The sequence below is a fragment of the Platalea leucorodia genome, assembly GCF_965183815.1.
Source record: "Platalea leucorodia genome assembly, chromosome: 5".
NCBI lineage: Eukaryota > Metazoa > Chordata > Aves > Pelecaniformes > Threskiornithidae > Platalea > Platalea leucorodia.
The window spans coordinates 70,220,668-70,234,704 of NC_138827.1; the positions used below are offsets into that span (position 1 = coordinate 70,220,668).

General features: G+C 38.7%; 1 protein-coding gene across 4 annotated transcripts in view; it reads right to left on the minus strand.

The window, feature by feature from the left end:
• The window catches only part of ANKRD44 (ankyrin repeat domain 44), a 146,354-nt gene that overhangs the window by 23,576 nt on the left and 108,741 nt on the right, over positions 1 to 14,037 (minus strand). For all 4 annotated transcript variants that reach the window (XM_082314589.1, XM_082314587.1, XM_082314588.1 and 1 more), the window contains exons 16-17: positions 13,190 to 13,301; positions 611 to 682 (exon numbers count right to left, since the gene is read on the minus strand). In XM_082314589.1, the coding sequence (XP_082170715.1) occupies positions 611 to 682; positions 13,190 to 13,301 (184 nt within the window). The remainder of the gene's footprint in view (positions 1 to 610; positions 683 to 13,189; positions 13,302 to 14,037) is intronic.

Genomic DNA, 14,037 nt, shown 5'->3' on the forward strand with positions numbered 1-14,037 from the left:
GGAGGTGGGACTAGCTGATCTCCAGGTGTCCATGTCAACCCCAACTATTCTGTGATTCTGCACAAGAAAACTGGGAAGAGGGATCATGAATCTTGAGCTCTTGGGAAAGGGGAGCTATTGTGATCTCTAAGGCCACAATGTGCTGGATTCCCTTTTGATAGCACAGTTTCCGTGGCACGCTCCCAGGGCACTGCCAGGGTTTAAGCATGCTTTCCCACACCTTGCTGTGCACCAGACAGTTTTTTGCACTCTGCACATCTCTAGGAGAACATCAGTGTATCCCATTCCATGATCAAAGCCACAGGCTCAAGCTCCGGCCCCAAATTTATAAACTAATTATAAATAAAAGTTGCAGCTTTCCATTTAATTTCACTTCAGTGTCTGTGTCTTCTTCTTACCCAAGTGTTAGAGTCAATAAGAATAAAGAGCTCCAACTGTGAAAAAATTAATTAACAATTTCAGCCCAGAACCTGGTTTTGTTACATCTAGGCCTACATCCCTTCCCAGCTTTTTCAAAACAAGTCTATGATTAAACCTGCTTCAAAGACAGAGATTAAGGAATTATTCTAGTAGCTAATGATCAAACACTTTATACGTGTCTCATACTTACAGCTAAATGCAAAGGACTTTTCGTAGCTGCAGAATCAGATTCCTCAAACATATTGTTGGTTTTCTCCAGAAGCTGGGGAGGAAAAAAAAAAAAAAAAAAAAAAAGACAGTCTTAAAACATCATAAATCAGCAGACAAAGATATATTTTGTCCTCAGATGTCTGCAGTGAATATTGAAGGACTGTGAGAAATAAATACTTCACATCCTTTTCTGTAAAGAGTTTTCAAGTTTTTCCCCACAGGGTAAAATTATAAAACTAGTTTAAAAGCTTGTCATGAACATCCTTATGCTGATTAATTAGTTTCCCTGAAATCATAGGGCCTGCTTGGGTGAGAAAGGAGCCCTCAAAAGGAAGGAGTTGTGGAGTAGAGCCCTCAGTAAGTTTACATTGGAAAAAGCACAGTTCATGATTACAGACGTAACGCATATGCAAGCCATGTCTGATACAGTGTTTCAGATAATTCTGACACATAATTAGCACTGGGAATAATTATAACTGAGCTGTGAGTCATTCACAGACATTTTTATAATTTATCAAAGTAGAACCTGCTCCTATAATGACAGTCTTCTGAAATGCAACACATCCTTGAACTCTCATAAACATCTAATAACATGCACCACACTTTCATATGACCCTCTTCATTTCAAGAGATCCCAAAGCATTTTAAGGCTTAACAAACAGGGCATTTCTGTCCATCTAGAAGGAGGAACTATGGATTAGCACCACTCCACAATAGCACATGAACCCTGACAAATTATCCAATTGAGGCTGCAAAGAAAATCATACACTGTATTGACAACAACGTTGAGAATTCAAGATTTGTTGAGTAGCACTGCTCATGTGCATGGCCTTTTACCTAGTAACAACTCAAAGAATTAGTCTCCAAATACCTTTGTGACTAGAAATTAGCATTTTACAGAAAATTAGTAACAGGAGATTGTAAAAAGGAAAGAAAAGCATGGCAGGTAACTACAACTGACTTGTAATGTTTCTAAGGTTACAAGTCAATTTTTCACACAGGTTTTTTGAGGGTTTTTTTGTTAGAGTAAGGAATTAACTAAAAGACTGCAAGAAAAAAAGAGGAAAGGAAGTTTTTGTGACACTCTGGGCAATTCCAGCGTATGACAACATGGAAGACTCTACAAAGAGGCCAGTGAAAGCCTATGGTAGGCACGGAATTTACCTGCCTCCACTGCAAGATCATGGCATATCCTAAACTCTGATGTACGCCTGCACTTTTGGTGTAACAAATTAGTCTTTAATAGATTTATATCAAGGACAAATTTCTTCAAAAATCAAACTGGGATACAACCTAGTATTAATAATTCATAAGGTGTCACAAATCTCTTATTACAAGGACACTAGTCTGAATCCTATGGAAAAGCTAGAAAATTAAGCAGTAATTTTGTTTATTTGTATATTTTGTGCCTAGTAAAATGTCAGGACTGGGAAAGAAATGTGTGTTGATGCAAACAGGACTCATAAGCAAGTGGGTGTGTGTATTAACAGGTAATACAGTTTTTAACACATCCCTGCAGCTAAGGAGAAAAAAAAAAAAAAAAAAAAAAAAAAAATCAAGTCCCACACCAGTTTTTCAGTAGGTTTGGGGCAGGGTTAGGAAACACATTTGGTCTTACCATGTGGAGCCACCTCCGGTTTAAAATATTGTTCTTCTCTTATATAAGACAGCTATAAACAGGACGAAGCAGTAGCCAGCTCTCAATACATGAATACCTTTCTGATTTTCTCTAGCAAGCGAACAAACTAAAAAAAAAATCCCACCAAACAAACCCAAGCACTAAGCCTGTTCCTCTGCCTGCCTAATACTGGCCTATATTCTGAGTCTCTAAGGCCAGCACAGCAGACTAATTTAATCACTTTTAATTACATTTATCATCATCTATTGAAATTCCAGGATCAAAATCTTAACATAGAAATACTTCCCTTAACCTGCCAGAAGGCTCCAAAAGTCTTGTGGAACAAGGTAGATAATTGCCTTTCAAGTAGATGAAAAAAACACACAGAAAATTGACAAAATTAAAGCTTTAATGGAATAAATTGTGGGATTGGAGAGCCCCTCACAAAAGGCATCTCTATGGCTTAAGAGTTAAAGCAGCTTAGGCTGATGCAGACTAGGCTTAATGAGCTTATTACTCATAAGGCTGAATGTCTCCATCATAAAGTCAAGCGTAAACAAGAATTTGATGATAAACCTGGTAGCTCTCAGATGCATAGCCAGACAGTGCAAGAAGAGAAATTATAAGGGAGAGCAAGAAGAGGAAGATTAAAGACATGGCACTAATAATTTTTTAGTATGCCTTGTCAAGCACCGCTTTATAACAATTAAAACTAAGTCATCTGAAAGATAAACATCATGCTCAAAGAGACAAGAAGTACCAGGTCCAAGTTACCAAGCAAATTCTCCAGTTTCACTAGTGTTTCTATGGTTCCAAGAATGCATTTATAGTAAATTACATATACTTGTTATAAGAACACACAAAACAGTGAGTCCTTGGGGGGCTCTAGCTCCATAATGCTTCCATCTTAGAGTATATTTGTAAGAAGCTACCCACAGTTGCATCTTTTTAAAAAAGGTGAATTTATCACTCAAAACCATTTGCCCTGACAGCCATGGAAGCTTAAATCCACAGACCCCGCAGAGCAATCCAAGCATCTCTGCTGTACTGCAATACATACCCACTTGCTAGAAGCTGGCCAATGCATTTCACTGAAGACAGACAAATAAGGATGAATTACTAACAGTTTATGGTTACTGGTGGCTGACTGGAGAATGTCCCAGCATATCTAACGTCTAATTTCTTGTGCCACTGAAATTACGTCTTTTAGCTGATTGCATTTCTATATATTAATTGTATGCAGATTTTAAGCAGATGTCAGAAATGCGCACAGAGGCTGCAAATGAAATTGGTGGGCACAGTTCTCTCTGGTTAGGTCATAACGTTTTAAAAGGTAAGGATACCCTTACTTCTGTTTCTGCCTCTTGGAAATTCCCAGCACGACCCCTTCACTTCCCATAACATCACTATTTAACACTGTATGTAATTATTTTGTAAAGTCTTCTTCACACTCAGAAATAGGAACTTTAAAGCTTTGGGAGTGAGATGCAGACAAAGTAAGATAAAACATGTCAATTATTCAGTTCTATTGTTACGAACTAATAGCACTACAAGGCTGCTATTATAACCTGTCTTCTCTCCCCCAGCTCTGTATGAAGATTAATAACATTTACAGTTCTCACAATTTTATTTTATTTGTATGGTAAGGGTATTTACAGACATAAGAGGCTTTACTGCTTGATTTTATTCTGTGGCTATAATAAAGGATTATATGGGAGGATATGGTATGGGGGGTTTTCCCCCCTCCATTTTTTCTTTTTTTGACTAAGATGTGCCAGTTAATCAGTCAGGGTAGTTCTTATGATTGCCCTTATAGACTGTAATATATTCTAAAATTCAGCTCTGGTTAAAAAAAAGCTTCATGGAGCATCTCGGTAATTTAAAATTACCATTAGGCAGAAAAGGAGATAATACTTTCATCATACATAAAAGGTTTAATCTACACTTTTAAAAGGAAGATGTCAGAAGCAACTTCAAGCCATAGACACTGTAATGACGGGTGCTATCTCACATCCTAAAAGAGAACAGAACGCATGATTCTGTACAAGCCGTCACGCACCCACACCTCTAGGCACAGACATTTAAGTGCACTACCGGTAGTTATGTCAAAGGTTTGATCTAACTACCACTGAAGTTAAAGTGACTTTTCTTTCAGAGTTTTACTATTTTAGTGAGTAAGGCAACTTCTACATTCCAATACGCATACTTCCAGCACTGTTAATGAACTTCTTCAGTTTGGTGCTATTAGTAGTAACTAAAATGGCAAAACATTAGATTACATGTGTAGAATCTATAAATGGCCTTTACTCTGAAAGGTTACTAAGCAAACAGCGTTCAGAAATCTTCACACGCGCGAAGAGCTGATCAAAAGGCAATTAAGACAAAAGAAATAGTTGAACATTACTCTTCCGCAATAATGACATAGCAATGTCGCTTATCGCTTACAAGGTCATTCAGAAGTGGCAATTAGTAACAATTTTTAATGTCACTTTCAGAACTGAATAAAAATATATCAGCTAGGATGTCACTTTGAATCTCATTTTTCCTGACAAACTGCAATAGATAATTGTCTCTACTGGGAGAAAACATACCAGCAGCAGCTTCTTTTAAATAAAGGCTTTTCCAGCAAGCAGCAAGCACAAGATTGAAGACTCTCATCAGTTGTTTCAGATGAGATAGAAAAGAGTAATAGAATTAACCTCTGTACTACTTTATATGAGGGAAGCACATTTTTAAATTTCAGAATTATTCTTGATTGAATAATTCAAAGGTGAAGTGGTATAAATATATCCTCAGGGGGGACAAGCAATCCTATAAGCTCTCTCCATATTTGTAAATACCAATGACCAAATTATTTTAATTTGATCAGGTTAAAACCCATACAGATCCTTAACCCACTGTCAGATATGTTTTCCTAAAATCAGGCTTTAAAAATGAGATTAATCAGTTTACATCAATTTCACTCACGTGCATAGATTATGGGTGAAGTTAAAATAACATAAGCAAGAAGTCATTTCACAAGAGCTTAGGTAGACTGAGTCTGAAGAAATTTATTAGTAGTTCCATGCAACTCTTCCGGTACAAAGTTTAAATATCCAACACCCTACCAGAACAGTCACCACCATGCAAACAGGACACTTACCTGGCATATAAGAGAACAATGTTCAAGTCTTTAAACATATCTAAATCTCAAAATTCAAGCAGACCTCCGGGCCACTGGCTGTTCTCACGTGGGGCACTAATCTTCTCTTCGAGCTCTTCCACTTCATGCAAAATCATTTCATATTAAGCCATATGAGTGCCATACTCAGTGGGTTATACAGGAGATTCTCACCCAATGAGTATTTATACAAAGCAGGACAGCTCCAAACGAGAGCAAGAGATCCTACCCAGGACCAGCCAGCATAACATGTTGGTCACTTCACAGGACGTAGAAGTCCAATTTCTTTGTCAGGCAGGGCAGAGATCTGAACCTGGAACTTTCACACTTGAATCACATAGATCATGTTTCTTTCTGGCCAGAAATTCTACCTCACAGGTTCTGTAAAGCCTCATACTTTGGTTTAAGGACCCTCTTACCCAGTGACATACACTTGTGTAAAAGGGATAGGAAGGCTTTTATTTAGAGAAATTATTATCCTTCAAAAATTTCCTCTTTAGCTAGAAAATTTGAGCGCTGGCGAAATATGGTGACAGTTTTTAAAACGTGCATTTCAATGGTATTTTTGCTAACTCTCATTTGTGCCTCTACTGTGAAATAGACACAGTGCTTTTTACATTCAGACTCACTTGAAGACATGAAATTCACATTTCTTCTCAGAACCACTTTGAAATCGGTCACAAACTTCCAGAAAACAGACAAGTGTCGGTTCCATTTCACATTACCAAATGCAAAGTTATTTTAACATCCAGAAAAGTGTCATGCCAGTCAGGTACGTGCACTTGACTCACAGCTCCTAAGGCTGACTGAGGAAAAGCAACAGACTTTCTAGCAAAGCTTGAGCCTGTAAGCAACAGCAAGAAGGAAATCCAACGGAAACGAAAGCAGCACACATGCAGTGGCTTGAAGTACATGGCATGCTAGTTAAGGGTTGTGATTCTTCTTCTTCTTCAGGCTTTATCAGAGTGAATACAAGGATTTGCAAAATACTATAAGTTTAAATAAAAATGAAAATACACAACATGCAATCATTTTTCATTTACTCACTATATCCAATGGAGTTTTGCTTCCGATCTAATTAAAAATGTCAATTAGAATAATTAAAGACATAAATAATCAAGTATAGTGGTAATCTGTAAGTGTTTCTTGGTTTTTTTGTTTTGTTTTTCCTGTAGAATAAACTGCATTGCAAGCGCTGCATGAACAGAATCATAAAGCAAGACCTGGTCCTGTGTGCACCCATCTCTACACTGTCCACCTATGGATGAAATACTCCTGAAGCAATGGGACTACTGCCTACTATCAGACAGCCACTGTGACTAGATACCAGTTGCATTACTTCATAACGGAGGAGGGGAAAGAGGAAAATTATGTTCAATGAGAATGTTTAAGCTCAATCTACTCAACTGGTGAACTACAGGTATACAGATACAAAATACACACACAGTGGGAGACTTTGCCTAATGAAATTAGATCGCTTTGTAAGCCTGCAAATACCAGTAAACCAGTGAGAGTTTCTTTTTGAAAGTCTGCTCATGTAGACAAACATCTCGCCTTATATAAATAAGGCTGATTACACCCCCGACATCCCAGCGCCCACAGCTCTTTCTGAGCTATACGGTCTAATGCAATGCCATATGCCATGATCAAATGCCCTTTTAATTGGATTCAGTAGATTTGAGGGAGTAGGTATTCTTCACACATTTACATTTAAACACCGCACACACAGATACACACTCACAGACAGGTATTTAAGGCAACGACAGAAGTTCATGACCTCTTTCCAAACTGAAGGAAAAATGTCTCCTGCAGTTCTGCAATGGCCTTGTTATTCTCTGTCAGAAGACAGCAGATGTAAGTGCCTTGCTTCTCCACTCCAGGAAAATAAAAATATAAACTAAAAAAAGACAAAATCTGTCAGAAACACAGAAAATAAACCTCAGAGATGCTAGGCAATACTCCTATCCTACAAGCCAAAGTGCCAGCAGGGTGCCAAAGAAAATGGTAAATTCCTGCACTCATGGTGTTCACAAGCAGCATTAGCTTTCTAGAAAACATTTTCAGGATCAAAATTATCTCATTTCCAAAACATAAAATCTAAGCCAAAATATACTGGCATATCTAGCATATATAGGCTCCTATTGATCGTTTAACCAGTGGGTACGTATTGCACTAATGCTGACATCACAACTTAAGTCATTGAATCAATCTACCATTATTTGGGTGATTCTAGGACTGACAGACAAATTAGGTTTATTGAAGTCATTTTCAAGCATGAAGTTCCTAAGTTCTTTTCCTTTCTACAGCCAGTCATGTTAATGACTTTGAACTTCCTCCACTAATAAAGGAACTTCCATGTGGGAAAAGCTCTCATAGACATAGGTATGAAGTCATTCACCACACGAAACGCTATCACCACTGGTTTCTGACAAAATGCTCCCTTCAAGAAAGACAGTGTTGGCCACAGAGATGGACAGGAATTGATGAAGGAGAAAACCCAGAACATATCCCCTGAATGAAGAGATTCAGGCCAGGAGGTGGCCCAGGGGCTGCCGCTCGACAAGCATCTGAGCCAGATCGCCATGTGGCAAAAGGCTTTTTAACACCTATCCCAACCACGCTTGTGACTCATTTGTCACTAATTATCAGTGTCCTGCTCTCAGATGGATGAATGAACAAATTCTTGTTGATAAGAGACATATATAATTACTAGCATCCACACCAAAGATTTATAGGGTCTGTGATTTCAATTTCTCCATGGGTTAAGGAACCAAGTATTGGAAGGCACAGTTTAACTATTTTCCAGTGGTAACAGCAGGTCTAATAAAGGATGATTTCTTTCTCTTCAAATGCAGCCTTTTCTTTCCCAGCACAGCCAAGATGGCCTTCTGCTAGCGGGAAATCTGCCGCTGCCCCTTCTCCCTGACACACACAGCTGTGCGGGTCACCTTGCTTCAGGCAGGCAGGCAGAGATTTGCCTTTTCTTTTGGACATGGTTAAACCATGCTCTCCTCTCATCCTCAAATGAATTAGCCCCTGTGCCAATTCAAGTTCTATGACCCAAAGAGTGAAATTTCATTTGCTGATGGAATAAAAAGAAGAGCAGATTAAAAGAAAAAATAACCATCAATTCTTACAGTCAGAGAAGAGATTTCACTACAGGAGACAGGCATTTAATTCTGTTTGCCCTAACACTGCACAGAAACCTATTTTTACCAGCACAAAGTGCTTGACTGGCTCTCCAGATAAAATTTTAATGTGAAATTACAATTTAAATTTCGCTCTTTTCACACCATTAAAGATTTTGTGATAAGAGATCATTTCAACGAAAAAACCCACCATATTTTTCTTTTTTTCAAATCAGTTTGGTGATGTGATCAGCTCTGAAGTACCAGCTAGCGATTGTGACCAATATCCCTTGACTACCGAACACCAAAGAAGTCAGTCCCAATCTAAACAAACGTGAGGTTATTTTTAGAAGTAGGAAAGCAGATGGGAGTTTCAGTTGCTTGCGAGCACACATGCCCACCATTCAGCCTTTATGAATGGCTCCTTACAGATGGAGAAAGAATTAAAGAATCTGCTTCCACTCTTCTCTTTTTAGCAACATCACGTCATTCATTGCAGGGTAACTACCCCACTAATATCCCAGACAACCTAAAGGTCCTCCCAGGAAAAAAGCTTCTCTCATTGCGCTCTGTGGTTGAGCACACAAACACAAATTTTATTTGTTTGGGTCAAAGGCAATGACCTTTTCACTCTTAATCCTTATTTCTCCTAATAGGTCTCCTCTCCCCACAAAGAAATTTAGCTAAATTCCGGCCAAGGCATTGGGCTCACAGTAAACACAAAGGTCAAAAAATTAAAATAAATTTTCATAGATAAACCAGCCTTTTCTAAACTGTACTCAAACATGTAAATACTTTGTAATGCTGAGAAGCTACGGTGCTTAAAGCACAGATCAGATCTCTCAGCGAAGGAATCTCCATTGGATACGGCATCTTCTTCTTCAGACTTTTTTTTTAAGTGACCATTTGTTTAGAAATAAGCTGTTATAAAAACCAGGGGAGAGAGGGGAAGAAAAAATTGATCTTACAAGGTCTTTTATAAACTTGACATATTCTAGAACACTGAAATAATTCCCTAACATTTTGCCAAAGTTTGGTATTGTGCATGGAGAGAAACACTAGTAACCATTACTCATAAACTCAAGCTCACTGTTGCACCCACCTGGCCTGAGTTTTGATCAGAATTAAAGCTTCATAATTTATATGTACATTTTCATCTAACAGTTTTATGCCCATAAAGAACTGTCTTGTTCTAGGGAAGATAAATCCTAGATATTTTCATCTATTAGCTCTCAATAATAAACCAAAAATATTTACCCAAGGGATAAAAGAGTAAAATAAGAGTTAATTTGGCACCGGCAAATAATGTTGTTATTTCAATAATCCTGCCTGAAAATCTCTTCTTCAGGATGGAAGGGATTGGAAATATTTTAGAAGGAGTATTCCATATGTCAGAGTTCCTGTGATACAAATTAGTGGTTCGAAGTTAGCAGTTTTAAGAAAGACATCAGTTTATCTCTGTTATTGCATGTGTGAAACCAAAATAAAAAAATCTCCCTGCCTATCTACAGACATATTTACATTGGAATTAGGGCTGATGGGCTCCCACTGTTCCTTGAGTAAGAGCAACTAAAAATACTGTGAATCTTATTTTCCTTTTCATTAGCACTGAAGACAAGTAAAACAATAAGAAAAATGTATTTCCAAGATACAGCAACAAAACCAGCCAAGTACTCCTCAGACATAACCAGCTGTCCTTGGGCACCTACTCTACCCTCTAACCCACGCACCAACTCAACCTGCAGCATTAACTGGAATCGGCAGCTGCCTCCACCATTACTGAAGAGAGCACGATGTGGCTCAGAAGAGAGAAACGAGGCAAATAGCGTTGCCATTTTCTGGATCTCCATTGGTTTAGTTTTCAAAACTGATAAACAGAAGGCTTGAGGACTAAGATGGCATTTGATGACTTACTGTTCTTTCTGCTATGTGGAAAAGAAGGGGCCTCTAGATAAAAGTCATGTCTAGAAGCAATTAAACCTTAGTGGATGCTTCATTCAATTATGAATAACTAGAGCAGTCAATGTACTGTGGTTAATAGCCACCAGAAATACAGATCATGGTTCATGACAAAGTCCTTGTCATAGGGCCACCACAAAGAGCACAACAAACTGTGACCAAGCCACCACTCAGCCTCACAAGACAGTGAGGCTCCTTTCCATCTGCGTCCGATGAATTTGTATTGCAGCTTTACACACAGCCTTCAAACAGCCATAGATAACCAGAACTCTGTCAAAAACAATTTGATTTCATTACAGGATAGTGATGTCTATAGATGACACTATCGGATGAAGCACAGGAATCAACAATTGTCTTAACACCTGGGAGTCTCATGTTGGAATAAGTGAATAAACCTAGGCACAACGATTACTTCCATTTCATGCCCATGGCACAATTACCTTTCAGCTATTCAAGACTTCGGTCCTGACCCTTTTGCCAACCTGAATCCAAGCAATGCAAAAAAATCAGTGTAAAGGTGGTGCCTGTATCAGTTAGGTAGTTGCTATTATCAAATATAAAGTGATTAAACTCAGGGCTCGGTAACTCACTAGAGCTAAGGGACAACTGCTCACATGAACAAAGCAGAATCACCTTCTTCTGACAGTGGGTGCAAAGATGATGAGTGCTGGTCCTACTGTTGATCGAACACAAATGCTTTCTGGTACATTTAGCTTTTGTATTCCACAGAGGCCCGTCAACCTCTGAACACCAATGGCAAAATCCTGGTCCCTCAAAACTTTCAGCTAGATGCCCTAGTAGACGATAGTGGCCCTCTGCATGCAAAAGGCTAAAATTCATGGCAGTTTTCTTTCACCGGTGTCGGTGTACACAGAACAGCCGTATGACTGTAACTCTGCAAATGATACTTGACCTTGTGTTTCTATACAGCAGCTATAGTCACAAATATGGGAAGACTGACATGGAAAAACATTGAATTTCTCTGTCTAAATATAGAACACTTGCTGCACAGCTGCCTCTAGCCCACAGTTTGCATTTCACCCTCCAAGATTAAAAGAAACCCCAACACGTCTGATATGCACTGCGTTTTTAGCTCTTCCTTTTGTCTGGCAAGCCTAAGCAACACTGGGGCTCGATAGCGGGTCATTGTCTGCAACTGACACGTTGCCAGAAAACGTGCACAGCAACAAGCAAAAGAAAAGAGAGGGAACCTTGCTCCATGCCTGCTCCACGCCTCACAGCACATGGGAACTGTAATAAGAAGGCTGAAAGAGAATTCCCCAGTGAAGGTGCTGTTATAGAGATCTCTGCTCACACAAGTCATGCAAGAATCCGGTGATAAGACACGGGTAAGGTTGCAGTACACATTACTGTGGCCATACAAGCATAGGCTTGTACACAGCACAGAGAAGGCTACTCTATATATACACGCTACAAATACCAAGAACATTTGCTTTTGTTCCAAATGGGTGGCAGGCTCAGCAGAGGACCCCTCCATCCCCATGGGCAGAGTCATGAGAGATCAGCTGCAGGAAAAGGCTCTAAACAAGAAAAGGTCAAACTCGCTGCCACAAGCAACAAAGGAGCAGTGATATTTTAAGTGTCCTAAATATACATGCTTGCAGGTGGGAGCTAAAAAGGCTTAACATCCCACCTGAGATTCTGACCCAGGGCTGCCCTGGTGTAATTACAGGTCAAGGTTTCCTAGCTGTTGTGACCCTGATGTAGGCCAGCTGCAGTATTTCTCCTGTGGTGGCAGTAACTGACAGCGCTGGTAAATGTGGTGAGAAAGCAGCATGTGCTGTGCAGAGCTCCTTTTCAATAATTAAGTACTTTGACTCTTCAACAAAGAAAGAAAGGACCAAACAACACAAAACGCTAAACAGCACACAGTATTCTTACTAAAGCATGAACATCTAAACAATCTTCTACTTAGAGCTTTTTTTTTTTTTAAAGCAATTAAAGCCTCTTTATATGTGACACAATAATTTTGGATCACCCTGTATGTCAAGTAGTTCAGTTAACGCCCATCTTCATGACACTTATTTTTACAAGTCACAAACTTCTATAAATCCATACTATATATCTCCCAAATCCAATTTTTGGCAAAAAATTTTTGGCTTCTTATGAGACGCAATTTCTAATCATTCAGGTCCAGGATATTAAAAAACAACAACAAAAAAACCCGTTACATTGCATACAAGGTTAATCTTGATTATGGCAACTTTATCAATGCTGCTATTGTTTCACCAGAGGCAAAAAGGCATTGCAGGTATGCAGCTCACAAAAACTATTTACTCTCTCAGTTCGCAAGTCAGATAATGTGCCAGCTGCAGAAGGCACATACACTGCCATGCGCTGGGAACTACACCTACTATGGGCACATGCACATACACATACACTGGGAATATTTTGATCACAGTTAAAAAGAATTTGAGCACACATAAACTCCACTCAACGACAACACTTAAGCACCAGCTTGTTGAACAAGGACGGGATTATCAAGATTAACATGTTTTTAAGATACATCTGTTTGCATATATTTGAGTTTACTGCACCATATTGCAGGTTCTCACAGATTTGTGAATATCCAAAGAACTCAAATAGTAACCATCAGGGGAGTTCATAATACTAGAATATACACACATATATATATCATCACCTAAGAGATCTCTGAACTGTCTGAGCACTCACCAGTTCCAAACACTGCCGGTGCCCATACGCAGCAGCGTAATGCACAGTGTTGTACCCCTCTTTGTCTTGGATGGATGGATTGGCATCGTTTTGTAGAAGGAACTCTAGACACCTGTGGACAATTCACTCATTTAAATGAGAGCTTACAATATTTAACAGACTCATCCCTCACTGCAACTAGGAGTGACATGGAAAACTGGCAGTTAATTCTGTATTTCTAGCAGCACCTCAAATCACTTACAAGTTTCCCCCTTTTCACCAATAGCTCCCCACATTCACCATTTTTTAAAACAAAATCCCCAGTCATCTTTGAAGATCTTCATAAAAACCAATCTTCAACCCAACCTTTGTGGCTACTCTAAATTACAAAATGATTTTCTATTATGAAGCCTGAAAGAAAACTACACAACTCTGTACCATGATGTAAACAGCCTAGATTTGCTACTACTGTATGTAAAAACCTAGATCAAACGATTGGCCTCCAAACATGCGCTATGGCAAGCTGAAAAATAAAGACTTAACTGAGTTAATTTCCTGGCATGTACATACATAAATATATTTTCTTCTTTGTTGGCTTTTTAAAAAAAAAAAAAAGAAATCACACGTTTTTCAAAGGATCCCTTATGCTATTTATAGGTCCCTGCCACTTTTTCTTACACCATCAAGAAATCATCATTTTGTTACTATTATTTTCTTCCACAGCTTGTAATTTGTAGTGAATGTAAGGCTGTCATATGAAAAAGGGGATTTTTAAAACAAACAAACAAAAAAAATCATTAAGCAGCTAGATGAAAATGTCAATCAGAGTAAATACATTGAGGTTGTTAATCCAAGTAAATACATTGAAG